General features: G+C 42.7%; 1 protein-coding gene across 3 annotated transcripts in view; it reads left to right on the top strand.

Moving 5' to 3' along the window:
- SETBP1 (SET binding protein 1) overlaps positions 1–19,423 on the top strand; it is a 380,272-nt gene that overhangs the window by 179,275 nt on the left and 181,574 nt on the right. For all 3 annotated transcript variants that reach the window (XM_086682866.1, XM_086682868.1, XM_086682867.1), the window contains exon 3: positions 12,699–12,752. In XM_086682866.1, the coding sequence (XP_086538992.1) occupies positions 12,699–12,752 (54 nt within the window). The remainder of the gene's footprint in view (positions 1–12,698; positions 12,753–19,423) is intronic.

Genomic DNA, 19,423 nt, shown 5'->3' on the forward strand with positions numbered 1-19,423 from the left:
CAGAATTGAGATTATTGTTAATATCGCATGAGGTCAAGGAAAGCCATAGGGTGACTGGAGAGATCAGGCCCTGCTGTTGACATGACATGCCTCTCCCATAGCTACAGCAAAGGTGAGCAGCTGGGCACAGCTAGCTGTGGCCTCCCTGCCCTCTTGCCCCTCTTCTAACCCAGAGTCAGGCTTTCTTCACATAGCCATGTAGCAATGGGTCCTTTGCCCCCCAAATTACGGGCCTCTCTCATCTCTGTTCTTAACTACAATTCCTTAGATATGGAATTTGTTTTTACCAAAAGACATGGAGGCTCTGATTTTTCTTCTCTGGTTAGAAGTGAAACACAGCAGACAGCTATCCTGAGAATAGTTACATGGTGAGTGAGAGATGGAGGGCATGGATTATTCTGAAGACAAACTTAGGTTTCACTAACTCCTCAGTTGTGCCAAGGGCCCTGCTTCTCCTTATCATCCTACCACTCCATCATTTTCTATGATATCCCACCCCTGAGTACCTTTAGTAATAGTTTGTATGAAGCCTGATAATGCCCAGGTGAGTGGTGGGGCTATGCATAGCCTTTTCCAGATTCACAGGCTGTCTGATCATGAGGTGATCTTGCAGAGTTCCTCACGTCAGAGGTGGGGAACTACCTAAGAGCCAGGTAGAGATGTTACTTGTGAGAGGTCACACTACCAATGAATTGCCAAATATGGCTGCAAAAGTGAACATCACCAGTCCCTGTGGTGGGCCCTTTGTATTTGTGCTATAAATAAATGGCTTGGGCATATGATTACTAAAGGGGTCTCAGACTTAGTTAGCAGCTACATCCAGTCCTGCTGATGTAGCATCTGTGTTGTTCATTCATTTTGTTCAGTCTCAGTGGGCAGTATATACAGAGGCATCTCCAACTGAGCCAGCCAGAAATCATGGGCAAGTGTGTCCAAAAATGGGTGGACTGTGAGTCAGGCATACAGGAGATTTCAGGGAGAACAATTAAAGGACACTTTATTTGGAGAAGAGGTCCAGAGAGATATAATCAACATTTGACTGAGCCATTTTGATAAATAGGAAACCTCCATTTTTGAGATGCTCCTGTGAGATGATCTTGTTCTTTAGAGTGAAATCATAAGAGAACATTTTTTTTTTTTTTAGCAAACTGTAGTCAAGTAAGGACTGCCTGAAACACAAAACAGGTATATGCACACCCCAGCGAACAGCTGAATCAACTGTTTCCAGAAATCCTGTATAAAATATAAGAGGGACAGATTTTTAACACAGTACCCAGGTGTGTGTGTATATGTCAAGGAACCATGCATCCTTCAAAGTTGTCATGCTAGAGTCTAGTCCTATTTTCTGAAGGTGTTTTACTCCCTTAATGTATTGGGGGACATCTTTACAAGCTGTGGTAGACCCTGTAGAATATCTTCAATGGTGAAGAACCACTCTGGAAACAGCCAGATGTCTTGGTCCTCAGAGAACTCCCATCCCAGGGAGTGGCAGGACCAAGAGAGTACTCAGCACTTTTGCAAGGCCTGTAACACGAATGCAAAAGCAGGGCCATTTGTGAAAGAGACTGAACACTGGTTGTGCAGTTTTCAAACAGCAGTTCAAAGAGATTTTCATTTCAACTGAAAGCAAAGCATATAAACAAGCAAGTTCTACTTGGTTAATTAAATAAAATGAATAAGCAAATAACCAGATCTTACTTCCTTAAAAATACTTAACTAATCTTTCTGATGAAAACTGCAAGCAGAGGTATTTGGTAAACAAAGGCTATCTTTCAAATTTTAGTTTGTGAAGGCTGTTTCTTGCAAATGAGAAGAACTCCAGTTTCATATCTCTTATCTTTGATAAAGATGGTTGCCTGTCTCTCCTGAAGATTGTACCTACTGCTGTCCATTTTCATCACTCCGTCAGGTGCAAAACTGTCTTTACTACTTATTCCTCCTAGTCCTCATCCTATGTTGAATTCAAGGAGGACATAAACCATGTTTCATGCCTGTTGTAACAGAGATGGAGTACTTGGGATTTCCCATTTTTGTGTGTTATCTAAAGTGCCTACTTTTATGGCCATAATGATATTATTCCTTCTTGGGATGCAACTACCCACTTCCCATTATTGGTTACCTTTTATTTATTTTTTTAAATAAATGCCTTCCTCGTTGTGTCTTAGTTAGCATCTCTAAAAGACAGAGATCTTTTCTAATCGGGATGAGATGACCTGTGACAGCATTTAGATTGCCTGCCAGCCCCACACATATGGAGTAGTTAAGAATGAACATAGGCCATGGTTTCAGGTGGAATTGAGCATATTCTCTGGATCTGTCAATTGCTGTCTTGCAACTTTGGATAAATAATTTCCTGTAGCTAAGTTTCTGCTTTCTCATTTGTAGGATGGGTGTACTCATGGTACTGCTTCACGAGGTTCTTGAGAAAATGTAATGATATGAGCTGATCCCTGGAAAGCATTTAGTAGTTCATGGGGACTCCCAGCATCTGTGACATGCCTGGAACTTAGCATGCCCTGATTAGCTGGGAAGGAAAAAGGAATGGAGGAGAGAAAGGTGGGAGGTGGGGAGAGAGTATAAACTTGGTTAGGAAGTTTATGGCTGTGTAAATGTACAGTGCAGACTTTAGTGAGTCCTTGGTCAGCTAGAATTCATGAACAAAGTTCCTTGGGAAAAAGTTATCTTGAGTTCAGAGAAATTTGAGGAGAAGATCAAGAGAGTGGGCATTACCTTAGATACCTGCACTGTGAGGCCACCTGGGGCTGATGAGAAGCCTGGCTCCTACCTGCATGGCAAGTCATTTGGGGCACAGCTGGCAGTGATAAAAATGTCCCTGGAGCCAGGACTGACTCCCTGGCACCGTAAGAAGGGAGAAAGCACCAATCCATTTAGGGATGACTGAGGGGGTCATGGATGGCTTAGACAGAGGTCTGGACTTGTCGTGATTCAGAGTCATGGTCACATCCCAGTTCTGTCACTTTTTGCCTCCATAACCCTGAATTATTCAACCATTTGGAGGCTCAGATTGCTCAACTATAAATTGTTGAAAATAATACTACCCTGCATTGGTAATGTGAGCATGAAGAGGGATAATGAAGTTAAAGCATCTACCTGGTACAATGACAAGCAAAAGGTGGCTCCTGAAAAATAAACTTTTTCATATTATAATTTCCAAGAGTTTAGGGTAGGCTTCCTGGAGGAGATCCTTCTATTTTACCTGAGGCTTAGAAAAGCTATGGCTCATTTTGGCCACTCTGTTATGTGGATCCTGAGAAACTTAACAGGAACCCATGGGGGAGGGGAAGGAAAAAAAAAAAAAAAAAAGAGGTTAGAGTGGGAGAGAGCCAAAGCATAAGAGACTGTTGAGAACTGAGAACAAACTAAGGGTTGATGGGGGGTGGGAGGGAGGAGAGGGTGGGTGATGGGTATTGAGGAGGGCACCTTTTGGGATGAGCACTGGGTGTTGTATAGAAACCAATTTGACAATAAATTTCATATATAAATAAAAAAAATAATAATAAAAAAATAAAGATAAAGAGAAAAAAAAACTAAAAAAAAAAAAAAAAAAAAAAAAAGAAAAGCTATGGCTGCTGGCACCTGCAAGGTCCAACTTGACTTTATCCCTTTTAGATATTCACCTGTAATTGTGATTAATTGCTCCAGATTTAGCCTAGGGGACCCAGATTACCAGCCAAACTGGTTTCACTGAGGTGAGGAGCAGAGCTTTTGACTCCAGTGCTCAGACCCTCTCTGAAGCAAGTACCTTCTGACTTTTCCATTTTCTGCTGAGAGTGACCCTAAGGGTGCGAATCAATTTTCTGGGGTTCACCAAGGGGATGCATTTAAAAGCTTTAATATGATTTGTAGAGCCAAGTGAGCCGATCATCTGGTCAGTTCTAAGCAGAAACTCAGAAAATGATGAGAAGAGAGAGATAAGAATGGGTTCCTCCCCTCCCCTCAGCATCCAGCCTTGCTTGGCATATGTTCAATGAGGGGAACCTCCTTTATTGGCCTTTTACGGACTTTGGAAACAGCCCACAGATGCTTGCAATGTGATTTCTTCATTTTGTTCAAAGGAAAGGACCTACAGCCCAGATTGTGCTCCTGAGAAGCAACGTATCTTTAGCTCCTTCCTTTCCTGGTAAATTAGTTATGCTTCCTTAAGCGTGTAGCTTGCTGAACTTCAGGAGAAGAGAGCAGACATCACTGCCTACAGAAAGTGTAAAGAAAGGAAGAGAAAGGATTTTCCTGATGAGTAACTCATAGCAAGTATTAAAGGCTGTGTTCCTAAAACGAGGTCTAATGTGTTCCTAAAATGAGTTGTAAAGGTTAATTCTCCTTTCCCCAGGTATATTCAGTTAGCACTGTGAATGGCATATTCACCTGTCTAAGGGTCTTCTCTTTTAAGGTATGAATTTCCAAAATTTCTATTTTGTAAAGCTTTAAATCATCTTCACAGAGAAGTCCAATATGAAATAACAATAGAAGTTGTGCTGCCCTGAATAAAGGGGGTTGGGGTTGGAACTCAGCTCCCTCCTCTCATCTACTCACAGTCACCAGGACCCTTCTGTGGAATCCAGGGCTCCATAGGGCACAGTTTGAAAACCACTGTTCTCTAAGTTTGTTATGCATGGTTCATTCCGAGGTGTCAGAAGCATCATAAGAGGATGTGCTAGAACCTGATCATGCATATTCCAAAAATAGCATGGCTCATAGAATATCATGATGTAGTGAAAAAAGAACATGAGTCAGCCAAACGAAGCTCGGATGCCATTCTACCACTCACTTGTTGTATACCTTCAGAAATGACTTAACCTACTTGAGCTACTTTTTACCGAAATACTTAATAAATGGGGATGTGAACATCCACGTCCCGTGTATACCAGGTGTACCTTTGTTAACTTCCCACCCAATACCACACAAGATGCTGTCCGTGAAATCCATTTTTTTTGGTCTAAGGAACAAGGAATTTAAAAATAATTCTAATGGGTATTTCAAAAAGGGTGGGACAAGCTTCTATAAGTTCACCAATTTGAAGTAACATAAAACAAAACTCATTGTCTCAGTGAGTTCCAGATTAAGGCATAAGAGTCCTTTTCTGTCATTAGGTCTCTGTAGTAATAGCTCTAATCTACAAGAAGAAGGATTAAAGACATTTCCACTCAAAAGTTGAAACAGTTGTGATTTGGGCAACAAATATGAATACCACCATTAGAACATAGGTTGTATGTGCAAGGTTACACATGGAAGCTTAAAAAAAAAAAAAGTAGAGCTCTTTTGGCTGCATACCTAGGGCATTTTGTTAGAAATCTCACCTGTAACTATTAGAACCCCTTCATTAAAATAATATATATATATGTATGTGTATATATGTGTGTGTGTATGTATATATACACATATATACACATATAAACATATATATACATATATATGCGTATGTATATATATGCACACGTATATATATACATATATATATATATATACACATATGTATATGTATATATATGCACGTATATATATATTACTGCAAGACCAGGCTTGCTTGCAGTTATATTCAGTTATTAGTCATCCTTGTTGCTCTTTGGAATGGATTCCATAGCTAAGACTGGAGTTGTCAGTGGTTTCAGATTCAACCTTTAAAATTCCATGAAGGCTGAAAGGATTTAGCAAAAGGACACTCAGCCCAACCAGAATGGCAGCTTTAAGTGTGTAACTTGCTTCTTTGGCTGGTGGGAAGCCAGGTGCTTGGCTTCTATACCACACACTCCAAATGTCTTGGCAGCTAGACTAATGCTTTTGGAATTGTAAGGTTTTTTACCTTGAGCTCAGATGTGGATGTGACTGCAGGCTTACTGGGATGATGAACCCATGTAGCAATCTGAGTGACCATCTGTCTAAGTTCCTGATTGCACACCAGTCCAGTAATGGAGACACCAGTACAAGACCATCCTACTGCCCTCCTTTTTGTCTTTCTGATTAGGGATACTTCCAGATAGTGTAGACAGTCTCTTAAAGGTATGTATTTGGGAGGAGAGTTGCTGGAAAAGAGAAGAGGGGAGAAAACTAGAAAGAGTCTGCTCCGTCTCTTTTTGGTCCCTGAGGTGAGAAGGACACGTTAGGGTGCTAGAAGTGTACGGCCAGAGAGAGCGTAGAAGTCATTCTATAGGCGGTAAAAGAAGACCTGGACCGGTGAAGTGAGCTGGTGACAGATCCTATAGTGAATTGAGCTGGAACCAGGGCTAGGACATGAGTTTTCTCCCTCCAAGTCTAACTAATGCCCTTTTGTATAGCAATGGCCATTGACCAGCCCTGTTAGGAGCAGGAACCTAATGGTACCATTTCACCTCCCTATTCCAATTTCCACATTGTCTTTTGTGGTCCTGGTGAAGTAGTGAGCTCACTTATGGTGGGTGCTTCCAGAGCCTGCTGCTTGGTGGAAATCACCTTCAGCTTCTTCCTTTTTCTTTGTCTTAACCCCTGACTTACCTTGCACCTCTCCCCGGCCCTTTCAGAATCTCCCAGTCCTCTGTGTTAGGGCATCTAAAACTTTCTTTCAGTTGCGTACATATGGTTGGCTTTGTTCCAGATTATCCATTGGGTGACTCACAATCTTTCTGAGTCTGTTTCCTTTCTGCCAAGTTAAAGAGTGGGCCTAGTCAGTTTTCAACAACCCCAGTCACACATTTGATTTTGTTTTTGTCTTGGCTTGCTGGGACATTACCTTCCATAAAGGCTGTCCTGAACTTTGTGGATTGAGGGCCTGGATTGGGATGGGTTTCAGGTTCCATCCTGTAGCCAAAGGAAGAAGCAAATGACACTTTACAAAGTAAAGAGGGAGAAACTGATCCATTTCCTACAAAATAGGAAAGAGAAAAGGGGAACAGATTGAAAAGTTGTGTGTGTGTGTGTGTGTGTGTGTGTGTGTGTGTGTGTGTGTGTGTATGAAGGGGGTTAATTAGAAGTTTTATTTAATGAAAGGATGGTATATTTAAGGACAATTTCAAACTGGAGCATTTATTACCCCAAAACCATCTTTGCTCTGTTCTTTTATCTATCAGCCTACTCATCCATCCATCCATCCATCCATCCATCCATCCATCCATCTCCCATGCCATCATTTATTTCCCAGGCCCACAAGGGAAGAAATATCTGTAAAGAGAAAATGACCTAGAAGGTCCTCAGTACAATGAGGCTTCAGTGTGTCCAGCTGCATGTCTGTAAGGTTGAGATCCTTCTGGATAGATGTCCAGGGTGACCCACATCCCTCCCTTTTGTGTCAGTGACTCCCTTCCCAGGTACATGTACCCCAGGTCATGATCCCCTGGGGGATCAGTGGGGATATATTAGGCCCCACTCTTCCCAAATGAGGTGTGTCCTTTTGGTAAAGGGCCAGCAGAAGGGAAATACTGTTTCTGGGGAAGGAGGGTACAGGGAGGAAAAGGGAATAGCCTCCTGTCATCTTCTGAGGGAAGCTTTAGACACTGGAAGTTAGTGGGTGGGAGGGCAGCTGCTTGAGGGACAGTCCTAGAGGGCACAAGGTGAGGCTGGCTGCAGCTGGATGGAGGTGACTTTTGGTGAGGGAAGCAGAGGGAGACCCCCATGCAGAGAGCTGGGTGGCAGGAGAGCAGAGAGCAGAATGCCTCTGCACCCGAAGGTGAAGAGACTCCTCTCTCGCCCCCTCAGAGCTTCACAGCTTCCTTCACCCTCCTACCTGCTCCCTAACCCACCCCTCAGTCTTGGAGAGACAAAAAAAAAAAATAAAAAATAAAAAAGAACTTGTGCCAAGAGAGAAATTGCAGCTCCTCAAAAATGGAAAGCAGGGTCATCATCCTAATATTTTGAATGTGGACTGTTCCAGAGAACAGCAAGACGTGTCAGGAATGAGAATGGTCTGAGACAGGGCCCCAGGAACACTGCCCACTCCACCAGGGAGATGAAAGAATTTTCTCCTTCCTTTGCCTTTTAAATGTAATTCTGTCTGCCCTTCTCCCCCAACACCCGCTCAACCCTCTCACTGGGAGCAGTGCAGACATTTAGCAGTCCTGGGAAAAGGCAGGATCCTTTTCATTAACTTCAGCCTGATTGAAGTCCCCAGAGCCATAGCAGATTGCATTTTCCTCCCTCTCTGCCTGCCTGTCTTGGATGCCTCCCCGCACAGCCAGGCTGCTCTGGGCAGTGAACGGTTTTCCAGTGGGACAGAATGAGGCCAGTCTCTGAGTAGGGGGATGGTCTGGAGAGGGTCTAGATCAATGCTTTTCAGGGCAGTGGCTTTGGCTTTGTGGAGGGACACCTGAATGTCTTCTTGCCCAGGCCTCAGTTTCTCCTGTGTTCTGAGCATATGCACCTCTCTTTCAGCACAGAGCAGGCAGCCAGCTGTGTCTGGACTTAGGGTTGGACTGGACTGAGATGGTCACTAGTGGGGGTTTCTGCAGAGGGACTGGGGATTACAGGACTCACCAGGGCTTCTTGTTAACCAGCCATGTGATCTTGAAGAAGTCACTTATTGGGGCACCTGGGTGGCTCAGTCAGTGAAGCGTCCGACTTCGGCTCAGGTCATGATCTCACAGTTCGTGGGTTCAAGCCCCGCATCGAGCTCTGCTCTGACAGCTCAGAGCCTGGAACCTGTTTCAGATTCTGTGTCTCCCTCTCTCTCTGCCCCTCCCCCACTCACGCTCTGTCTCCCTCTGTCTCAAAAATAAATAAACATTAAAAAAAAATTTTTTTAAAGAAGTCACTTATCAACTTCTTCTGCAAAATAAGGACTTAGTCTGGAAGGTTGAAATTCATTTCAGTGGCAGAACATTTGACTCTAAATTAATTTGTGTACATGAAAGAAAGAAAAACAGAACCACTCTGGTTGAAGGGAGGGAGAGGTGGACACAGTAGGAGCTCTCTGATTATACTACCTTCCCTTGCTCCAGTTCCCTAACAGAAGTGGCTCCTGACCCCACTGTAGACATGGTGATTTTTCTTATCCACCCAGAGAGCTTCAGCTGTCTCCTTCAGGTTCTGATAGTCTTTAAGACTGGAACTCTTTTGGGGTACAGATCTGGGTGGGCTGCAATTTCAGAATGCAGCAGGACTTCCTATCCTGTATTTCTAATCTACATCTGAGCACAGGCTTCAGTGCTGAGGACCAGTCCTTTCTCCTTTCCTGCGTGTGGAATGTGTAGACATTTAGGAAATAATCAGCTTTGTAAATGGGAGTGGCCAAGGAGCAGGGTCTGTGTTTTGCCAAAGAGTTCATGTATTTGGGTTAGAGCAAGGGTAGAATCCAGGAGGCAGGCAGGCAGGGAGTCCTAGCTGGATGTTTTGGGAAAAGCAGACTTCTGCACACTGTTCATTCTGGAACCATTGAGGGAGGAAGTCTCAAAGCTTGCCTTTGGCTGTTTCCATGTCAGATAACACCTAGATTATCTCTGTGCTAGATTGTGATGGAAATAGTTCAGAATTTCAAAGGTAAAACATTCAGAAGTTCTGGAAGTACTTGGTAACCATACCCGACACCTCCTCCTGCCTCCCCCAAACCCAGCTCAGATAAACGACCACATCTGAATGGCCATGGGCTCACTGTGTTGTTTCATCCACAGGCAAGGGAGCTTGCCTTCTCTTTCTGGTAGTAGGTTCATTCACTTTTCAACCACTTTCTCTTTCATACCGGCTTTCCTTCAATTTAACTTTGACTCCTACACTGAAGTGTTCACTCATAAAACCTACAGCAAGGAGAGAAGAGCTTGCTCTCATCATGTAAGTTAATTAATTCATTCAAATATCTGAGTGCCTACTTCATGCAGGAAATGCTCTAGATGTTGAGTGCCCTTTCCTCTTGTCGACTTGAAGGGTGTCATAAGCTGTCTCTCACACTTCTTTTCTCCAGGCTCAGCAACTTAGCCGTTCTAGTCTTCACCTCTAGGTTGACAATATTCACCACTTTCCTTTTAAGTCATTTGGCCAACAGGTATTTATTGACTAATCACCTGTTTAGACTCTTCTCATCACTTTGAGGAATGCAGAAGTTACATAAGATATAAATCATGTCTTGTTGGGCCTGGTCTCGTTAAGTGAAAAAATAAAACAAAAAATACACACGACAACACAAAACAGAGCCTTAAATAATTAAGAACTAAGTTACATGCATCTGATTTCCTTTGAAGAGAAGGAAGGAAGATATTAAGGCTTCCAGGAAGGTGGGATAGATCCTAATTTTGTTGAGCTAGGGACATAACAAGTAATAACCAAAGATGCCATTATCTCTATATCCAACCAAACAAATGGATCTGGTAACTTCTCAATCCCAAAACCATTGACACGAGGGAATAGTGCATATGTTATGATGCTGTAAACACCCTTGTGGTTGACTCTAGATGAAGCATTTCATGCTAGGAGGAAGTAGATGTTTTGTCTCATGCTTTCTCTCTGGCGAACCCTGTTAAGAGAGGGAAAGAAAGATCCCTGCCTGTTGGATTCCCAAGGCCTAGAGAATTCGAGGTTTGATCCTACGTGTTAACACATGTTGGTGGCTCTGTCCTTGCAAAGGTCACTCCCATGCCCATACCTCACTCCAGACTTTCTGTCACTCCTCCCCAATTCTACCCTAACCTTTGCTCAGCTAAAGTTAAAGGCTTAGACTGCACTGATAAGCTCTGAAGAGTAGATGGTCATTACCAATTAAATGAAAGAATGTCTGGAAGAAGGGTCAGTGAAGGGTCATTCATAGGGATATGCTTTATGTTACTGCCTGTGGCTCATTGACTAATAAAGTAACACTCGTTTTTTTTTTCTCCTACTCCACCTCCACAAATTATCACCAATGTGCTATAATCCGGAGGCATCATAGCATAGAAGGGAGAGGACGAGCTTTGGGAAAATATAGTTTTGGATACATACACGTACTACCTGCGTGACCTAGAAAATGTTATTTAACCTCCATTGAGTCTCGGTTTTCCCATTCATAAAGTGGAGATACTTTTGATCTCATGTGACAGTCATGAAGCTTAATAAAGTATGTAAGGCAGGGACCACACTGCTGGCTACCTAGGCTATTCTCTACCCTCGGTGTCTCCTAATTCCCTCCTTTCTCCTTATTGTACACCATGGCTGGCAATGAGCAGATGCAAAGGGAGCTGGGCTGGGACTGGCACATCCTCATCCATGTCTTTTTTCTTCCACCTGCCCATCCGAAGCCCCTTGCTCTGCCACCTTTGCGTTTGCAAGGCTCAGTTCCATCTCCATCTTCCTAAAGCAACCCTGCCTTGACCTTTCTTGCTTTATGCACACAGTTTGATGCTTACACTCTACTACCCTCTGCTTGCACTGACATAAACATATCTCATCCTTTGACCAATCTGTAGGTTCCTTAAAGGCAGGGACTAACAAGTCTTATGATTAGGTTTGGCCCTCGGTGTCTAATCAGGTACCCTAATGGCTTGTTGCTTGGTTGTTTCATAACAAACAGAGGGGCCAGACTGTCTGTCTGTCAGGGCTGATGCCACCTTCTCCAGGCACCTTCAGCATGAGGAATCTAGCCCTCAGGACTGGGTGTGGGGAGAAAGGTACAGTGTGTACACTGTCTACCTCCTTTCTGCTCTATTCCGGAGTTAACACCACTTTATGTATCATTTTTGGCAAAGTGATTTAGAGAAGCTAAGCAGCCCAGTTGAGCTTTCCTGAAGGCTAGAGGCATTGGAGCCCAGCATGACTCCCTCTCTTTCTTGAACCGAACAAAATATTGTTACAGCAAACATGAAATCTTTCCTCTTTTTCACAGATGCTCTCCAGGCCTAACAAAGCTAGCAGTCACACTCCTTGAATCAAAATAAGCATCTGCCCTTTTTCTCTTTATCCTACAATTTCCCAGCATTTTTGTGCAACAATAAAGAATGTGATTATTTTAGCAATTAATCGTACGCTTTTATTTGGTGCTTTCTGGAGAGGATGCAAAAATATCAAAACATGAACTTGACCCTTTAATATTGATTAAACACAGAAACTATATAAACCTGACTCTTATCTTCTAATACTGTGCATGGCAGTTTGAGGCATAAGCTGTGAATACCTACATAGTATATAAGATCAAAGGTAATATATGATAAAGGGAAACTGAGTCACATGTAGGTGGGTAAAGGGAGGGTTACTTTTTACTGGTCTAACTGAAGGAGAAGAAGTAGAAGAGGAAGAAAGAGAAGAAGGGGGAAGGGAGAAGGAGGAGGAAAGGAAGAGGAAGAAGAAGAGGAAGAGGAAGAGGAAGAGGAAGAGGAAGAGGAAGAGGAAGAAGCAGCCCTCCCGGAGGAGACAGTCTTTAACTGTCTCTTTAGCTTATGATATCACAGACTACTTTGATAGTAGGAAGACAGGGACCCTCTCCCTAAGGAAGTGTTCTACATCTATAAATTCACACATGATTGTACTGACAATTTCAGGAGGCTGTGGACCTGCTGAAGGGCATACATAATCCCATCTGTAATGTAAGACCCTTTGTAGAATTGGAGGTGCTTGGACAGGGGGCTGCAGAGGGAGTTGAAGAAGTCAGAGCTGTGGTGGACACCAGGTGAGAAGGTTGTTGGGTCCAGGTTCCTGGCCCAGAAATACCACATTTAGCTCCAGATCTAGATGGTGGTAAGTCCATCACTGATAAGTTGTCCTGAGGACAGTGTGTGCAAACTTGTGCAAACTCAGAAAACCCCTCTGTTCTTTTCCAGCTCCTCACAGCCAGTGACCTTGCAGCCAGTGACCTCAAAGGATTTCAGCCACAGGTAAGTCCACCAATCCTTTTATGAAGCTCAGGAAAGTGAAGTGTTCTAGTTTGGTCATGACCACATGAAGTTGGGGCCAGGGCAGAAACCCCCATCTTGGATTTACATTTTCTCCATCAGACTGACTCTGTCACCCTTGACAATGAGCTCCTGCTTCATGTCATTGCAAACAAAAGTATCTTTTTCTGCTATCTTTCTTAATATTTTATAGCAGGGAAAAAACATAGGCCAAGATGGCAGTAATGCTTGGTGGTGCACAGTCTAGCACAGGAAAAGGCTAAAACCAGGGAGGTAGAGGATGGGGTGGGGCTGGCTTTCTCCCATGGATTTCCCTTTTTGGGGACACGATACTCACATTTCTGAAAATGTTGTGCGAATATGACTTGGAGTCATGGGCTGGTAGCCAGGTCATCTCAGACTCGTGCACAGAGAGATGGTTGCGTTTTGCTGACCATGGGCAGGAAATAGGCCACCATTCTCTCTGGCCAGAGTGCTGTTTGGAGGTCATCACAGGCAGAACACACAAGGGAGCAGGCAAGGGCTCTCTGAAACCCCCCTTGGCAGCGGTAAAGATGGAAAATCACCCTCCCTGTCCCTGGAAGAGTATTACTGGTACCACAGGAACACATAAGCATCAACACACATACACACATATACAGAGCAGACACGCTGAGATCCTTTTGTTCGTCCACAGACCCCAGTGGAGATGCAACATGTATACAAAGAGAGGTAAACCCAAGAGTGACAGCTGTGGTCCTCCATCCCTGCCCCATCCCTCTTTTAATATAAACCTTTTTGTCACTACCCAACCAATGCCCTTCCTAAGATCCCCATTGTTCTGTACCTCTGTGGGGAGACACCGTAGCTCACAGAAGAGAACATCTGGGACAGAGCAAGTAATTTTCTAGTAGCAAGAATTCCATATATTTGGTAATGTTTTCTTCTTTAAATCTGTTTCATATCCAAGAGCTCACCATGCCCTCACTATACTTCTACATGTGGTACATCCTATGTCCCCTCATCCTGCAAGGGAACCAAGGATGGGGGTCTTGATAAGAAATGGCCCCAGATCACACAGAGAGCTGGGGACAAGAGCAAAGAGTAGAAAATGAGAGGCTTGAGAAGGAGATGGAACAAAATGAAGAGCTCCATGGGTGAGAGTCAAAGATGAATCCTTGCACTGGTTTGGGATTTGGTGCCCTTCTGTTGATCCTTGTTATCCATTGTTGATGCATGAAGTCTTAAAAGTAGATAACCAGCAAACCTTTTGACAACTACTGAAAACTGATAATCACTCGTTCACATATTCATACAAACTTCCAGGTGAGCTAAGGGATGTGAAACAAAGACGAAAGAAAATCAACATTTACCCATACCCCATCCATGGCTGCACTCACACGCAGTGGCATCCCAGTTAAAGGTTCATTTTTATCTGAAAATTTATAGAAATAAACACGGTAAAAAAGGCCTCTGTGATGTTTCATGGCTTGGAAAGGCATGTAGTAGAGACTGAGTTTACGGAAGGGGTGTGTGTATATGTTTGCCTCTATGATTTTGACACTGATTCTTTCTGAGGTGGTCATATTCTTGCCACGTTTTTTGAGCTACATTTCTAGATATTAGATTTAAAGTGAACTATTAAGGAAAGGAAAGGTTAGATATATCTGGGGTATGTCCATAATATTTGAGGCTGTGATTCTAGAAAGGCTGCTTCTGTGCTCCCACAGATAACCCCACACTAGCTGGTGCAGATGGCTCACTCTCCTGGTTCTGTCTGACCTTTCCACATTATTCCATTTGTGTGACATCCCCTGAGGCTGGAGACATAAATGCATATTTTTCACTCCTCAGGATGTGTGTTCCTGAGGCCAGGAAGCCCTGGGAATCTTGTGGGCAGAGTGTAATGCCCAGATCAAAGTTAATTCTCCAGTGTTATTCCTAAATCAAAAAGGCCCGGATGTGTCTCAAGTCAACACCACCTTTTGGGTGCTCTTCCGAACAGAAACCAAATGCTGCCCACGTGCTTTAGGCTGCCTTCTCCCAGCCCCACTGCACCAAATTGTCGGTTTCTGTTGTTATTTTCCTCTTTTCGTTTCAGATGAAACTGAGCCCCATGCATCCTGATGTCTGCAATAATTCACAGACACGTTCCCTTGCAGGAACTGTGGGGGACTTTCAGGAGGGGACCTCACTAAGACATCTAGGACCCCCCCCCCCCAGTTGCATTGACAGGCTGTCAGCTTTCACAGAATTCACACTTATCACATGCATGTAAAGGGTTTTCTTCTCCTTGGTGCCTGTTCCTGCTGCAACTGTGTAAGGAAAATAGCCACAATTCCCTCCGTAATCTTTGATGGCTCTCAGTGTTGAAAGTGTGGGGCAGCAACTGTATTGAACTAAACTGTTCTGTCTCTTTGTCTCTGTCCTTTCTGCATCCAGATAAAGGAGGGTAAGGAAGTGACTGTCTTTCTCCCCACAATTATTGGTTTGTAAAGACACCATACTCATTCCTGGAAACAAACACATTACTTCCAAAGACGAGCCTGATGATGGATGCTAAGGTTCTAAGTCTGGGAGGATAATGATGAGTGTTCTTCCTGGACTGGTGTACTTGGCCTCTGGACTGCACAGGATGGAACTGTCTCCTAGAGTCAGGCCTGGGCTGACAGGTGGCTGCCATTCTTAACTAGTTTTAAAGGCATGGGTTTTTCAGAAAAGCTTCTGAAATCCACACTTGAAGCCCCCCCCAGACCCTTCCCTTCCATTTGGTTCCAGCCCCAAGCATTTTTATTTTCCATTATCTTGTTCTTTTGCTTTTTTGAAGAAACAGATGCACTGAGTTTCCTTTTCTTCTTGTCTTTGGATAGTTGGAAATGGGGACCCTCATTCCCTTCTGCCAGACTATACCTCTCCACCCTCCATGAGAATAAAAGCAGGCATCTCATTCCCTTTAGCAAAATCCACGAATCAAATGCTTTCTTCTCTGATTTTCTTTTTATTCTCCCCACCCCACCCCCCATATAAAAGGTATAAGTATTCACTGTAGAAACTTTTGAATGTGTGAAGGATGTCAAAAGGTACAAACTTCCAGTTATAAAATAAATAAGTCTTAGGGATATAATGTACAGCATGGTGACTATAATTAATAATACGGTATATTTGAAAGTTGCTAAGATACTAGGTCTTAAAAGTTCTTACCACGAGAAAAATATTTGTAACCTGTGCAGTGATGGGCATTAGCTGTTAAAAAATATAGTTTGGTTCCTGGGTGCCTCAGTCAGTTGAGCGTCTGACTCAATTTTGGCTCAGATTGTGATCTCATGGTTCCTGGGTTCGAGCCCCGTGTCGGGCTCCACACTGCAGAGTGGAGCCTACCTGGGATTCTCTCTCTCAAAATTAAAAAAACAAAAACCTTGAAAAAATATATAACTTAAAAAATAAATCTCGAAAGTACAGAAAAAAACAGAAAAAATCTCCTCTAACTCCACCCCAGAAATATAGATAATGACATTTTGGGAGATAGTCTTACAGTCTTTGTTGTATGTCAATAAATATGCATCTGTTGGATTTTTAAAAATGTGATACCATATTTTATATGCTTTTTGTTACCTTCTTTGCATGCTTTCCATGTCACTGAAGAATCTTCTAGCAGCTGGCTCTTTTGATCTAGTTGCTGGTCCCATCATATATTTACCACCTCCCCCTTGCTAGACATCACAGTACTTTTGTAGACTGAGATGTCCAGGAGCAAATGCAAGTGCTAACTCCACTGCCCTCAATCTAGCGTCCAAGGCTACTTGGCATTTAGTTTTTTTGTCTCTCAGTTCCTGCAGGGATGTGAAGACTTGTTAAACTTTCCAGCGAGGTGTCCATGTGAATGTGCTCATGGGCATTTGTGTGCACACTTACAAGGGGTAGGGGATGTGGTAAAGAAATAACCATAGTATAGGGTCCAGACTCAGATGCAGGGCTTCGCATGCCCAGTGTCTATGCTGGGAAAGTGACCTTGAAAAAACCCATTCTTTCCAGAGGAAAGAGCCCACTAAAGGGCTTGTTCCTCACCTATTTTATGCACTCCCCATGGTCTTAGAGGAGAGGAGGATACTTCCTGTAGTAAAAATGGAGTTTTACTTCAAGTGTGCCTCATGACAGAATTTTGTAGGGCAGGTATAATAGCTGTCCTATCAGGGGTAGCCATGTGTAAGGAACTTCTAAAAGGTCCATTGCTATTATGGTTAAGGGTACAATGTAGTGAAAGGCAAGAAGGAAGTAAGTCACGAACATATAGGAAGACATTTTTCAGTGTCAAGAAAACAGGGCTTTCTGTCATCAAGTTGCCATTTTATTCAAAGGCACCCATGGGGACCTTTATGTGGCACTCCCTGCTGTGCAAAGTCTTTCCCAGAATTCCTCAGTTCTGTAATGTTCTGCCACTGATACCAACTATGCAACCCTGGGAAAGTTGCCTAATGTCTTTAGTCCTCATTTTCCTTATTAAAGAACAAAAGTTGTGTAGCTAATCTCACAGATAGTTGTAAGGATCAAATGATACAATGTTGTGAAAGCAGCCTACTGTGATGACTGCCAGCCTAGTGAATTAAATTTTTTTCTTCCATTAGAGAACTACTGGTTAAGTTATTTAAGAATTCAGGAGAAGGAGAAAATTTATCTATATAGAGTAAGCTGGGAAGTCTTCCAAGTGGAGGTGTCATTGTACCTGGGCCAAATGAGTGATAGTGAAGTAGTGAACTTATTCCAGGTCAGGGGAAGCCCAGATGAAGACCAAAAGAAGGGTGGAGATGCTTGGGAATGTTCTGGAGTCTTGGAGTGAAGATAATAGTTGCAAATTAGGTTGGAACCAAATTGCAAGAACATCTTAAATATCTGGGGAAATAGTTGGATTTTTTTTTTTAATGAGCAGTTATTGAAGTTTTCAAACTCATACAAAAGTAGGCATAAAAGTATAATAAACCTCCATATATTACCCAACTGTTATTATCTATTATCCAACTTCAGTGGTTTGTTTCCACCAAAGCCCTGGTTTGTAGCATTTGCTAATTTCTGTGGTTTAAATATCCCCATCATGACCAATTCTAAGCTGTCAATGGTTTAACAAACTCTTTGCAAAGTCCTTGACAGTCAGCTTTCTGAAGCTGATATGATTGGTTCCCAGCACACTGCTGGGCCAACTTCAATAATAATTACTATTTGCCAATCTTACTTTATACTGCAAGATATAGATATGTATATAGATATCTATGGATATATATAAATATATATAAATATATACACATATATATGTAATTTTATATATGCATATAGATTTTATATGTATATAACTATAATTTTAATTTTAATTTTTGGGGGGGAGTATTTTTTTAAAACTCCCAGTTATGTTATTTCACTCATAAATTCTTCAGTAAGAAGAAACAAATAGTTTTTAAAAAAAAAATACAGTCACAATGCCATTATCACACCTACCAAAAGTAACAGTAATTCCTTTGTATTTTCTGATACCAAGTCCATATTCCGATTTCTCTGATTACCCTAACATGTTGTCTTACAGTTGATTTGTTTGAATCGGGATCCAGAGTTTAGATCTTAAAATCCACCTGAAGGTGGAGCCATTGAAGGTTTGAGGATGGGGAGGAACTGGTGCTGTGGCAGAGATGATGCTGACATAGGTAGTAGGTGGGATGAAGTGAAGAAGGGATCCAGTAATGAGCCTGTGCCATGGGTCCATTTGAGACACAGGGAATGCAGCTGGACTGGGGTTAGTGGGACTGTTGCTGAGGGATTGAATTCCAAAGAAATTATGGAGGCACAATCAGTGGACCTGGCAAATAGTTGGGTGATTAGAGAAATAGCAGTACCATTAAGCAAAATGGGGGCCGAGAAGGAAGTGCAGGCTGAGAAGCTGCCGTGTTCATCCCTGGATTGAGAATAAGTATGGCCCAGTATTCAAAAGAGAAGAGCTTTTTCATCCTTAAATAAACTTTACTCCATTTTCCTCGGGCCCCATAGTCATTTCTGCTCATACGTCATCAGGGGATGTAGAATCATCTGCATAACATCCTGGGCTTCAGAAGTTTTTAATGCAAGAACCCCAAATATTTTGTGAGGAAAAGCTGCTTTCTAGGAAGGTGTGGTTATGGAGTTTCTGAGTAGATAGATATCCTAGCTGTGCATCTCTCCAGAGAAGGAGCCATGACAGTAGTCTATGGCTCCATGATGTTCCATGTTTTTGATTGTTATGAATGGGTGCCCCACACTGAGAAGTAGCAGGGCAGGTTGGAGAGTTAGACCTTCCTCCCAGGTACTTTCTTGTTGGCATGAAATTACTGAGTTCCTAAGTTGCTTGTTGTTTCATGTGATTATGTGTTTTGCAACAGAATCACAATGACCTGACTCTATTCCAATGAATACCTGCTGCCTACAAGTTCAACACCAACAGTTCTAAAGATTAAAATGGAAGCTTTGGAAAATCCAGAGCATCCAGCTCATGTTTGACTCAACAGGAGTTGGTGTTAATACATGTTCACACTGCCTTTGGTTAAGTGTACATATGATGAGGACTTAGTAAGAGTATACTATATGCCAGAAAGTGTCCTTTGAACTTTACATGTATTATTTCATTTAATCTTTACAATATCTTTGTGAAGTTAGTAATA

Source organism: Puma concolor, chromosome D3 (genome assembly GCF_028749965.1).
Source record: "Puma concolor isolate L17-30 chromosome D3, mPumCon1.1.hap2, whole genome shotgun sequence".
NCBI lineage: Eukaryota > Metazoa > Chordata > Mammalia > Carnivora > Felidae > Puma > Puma concolor.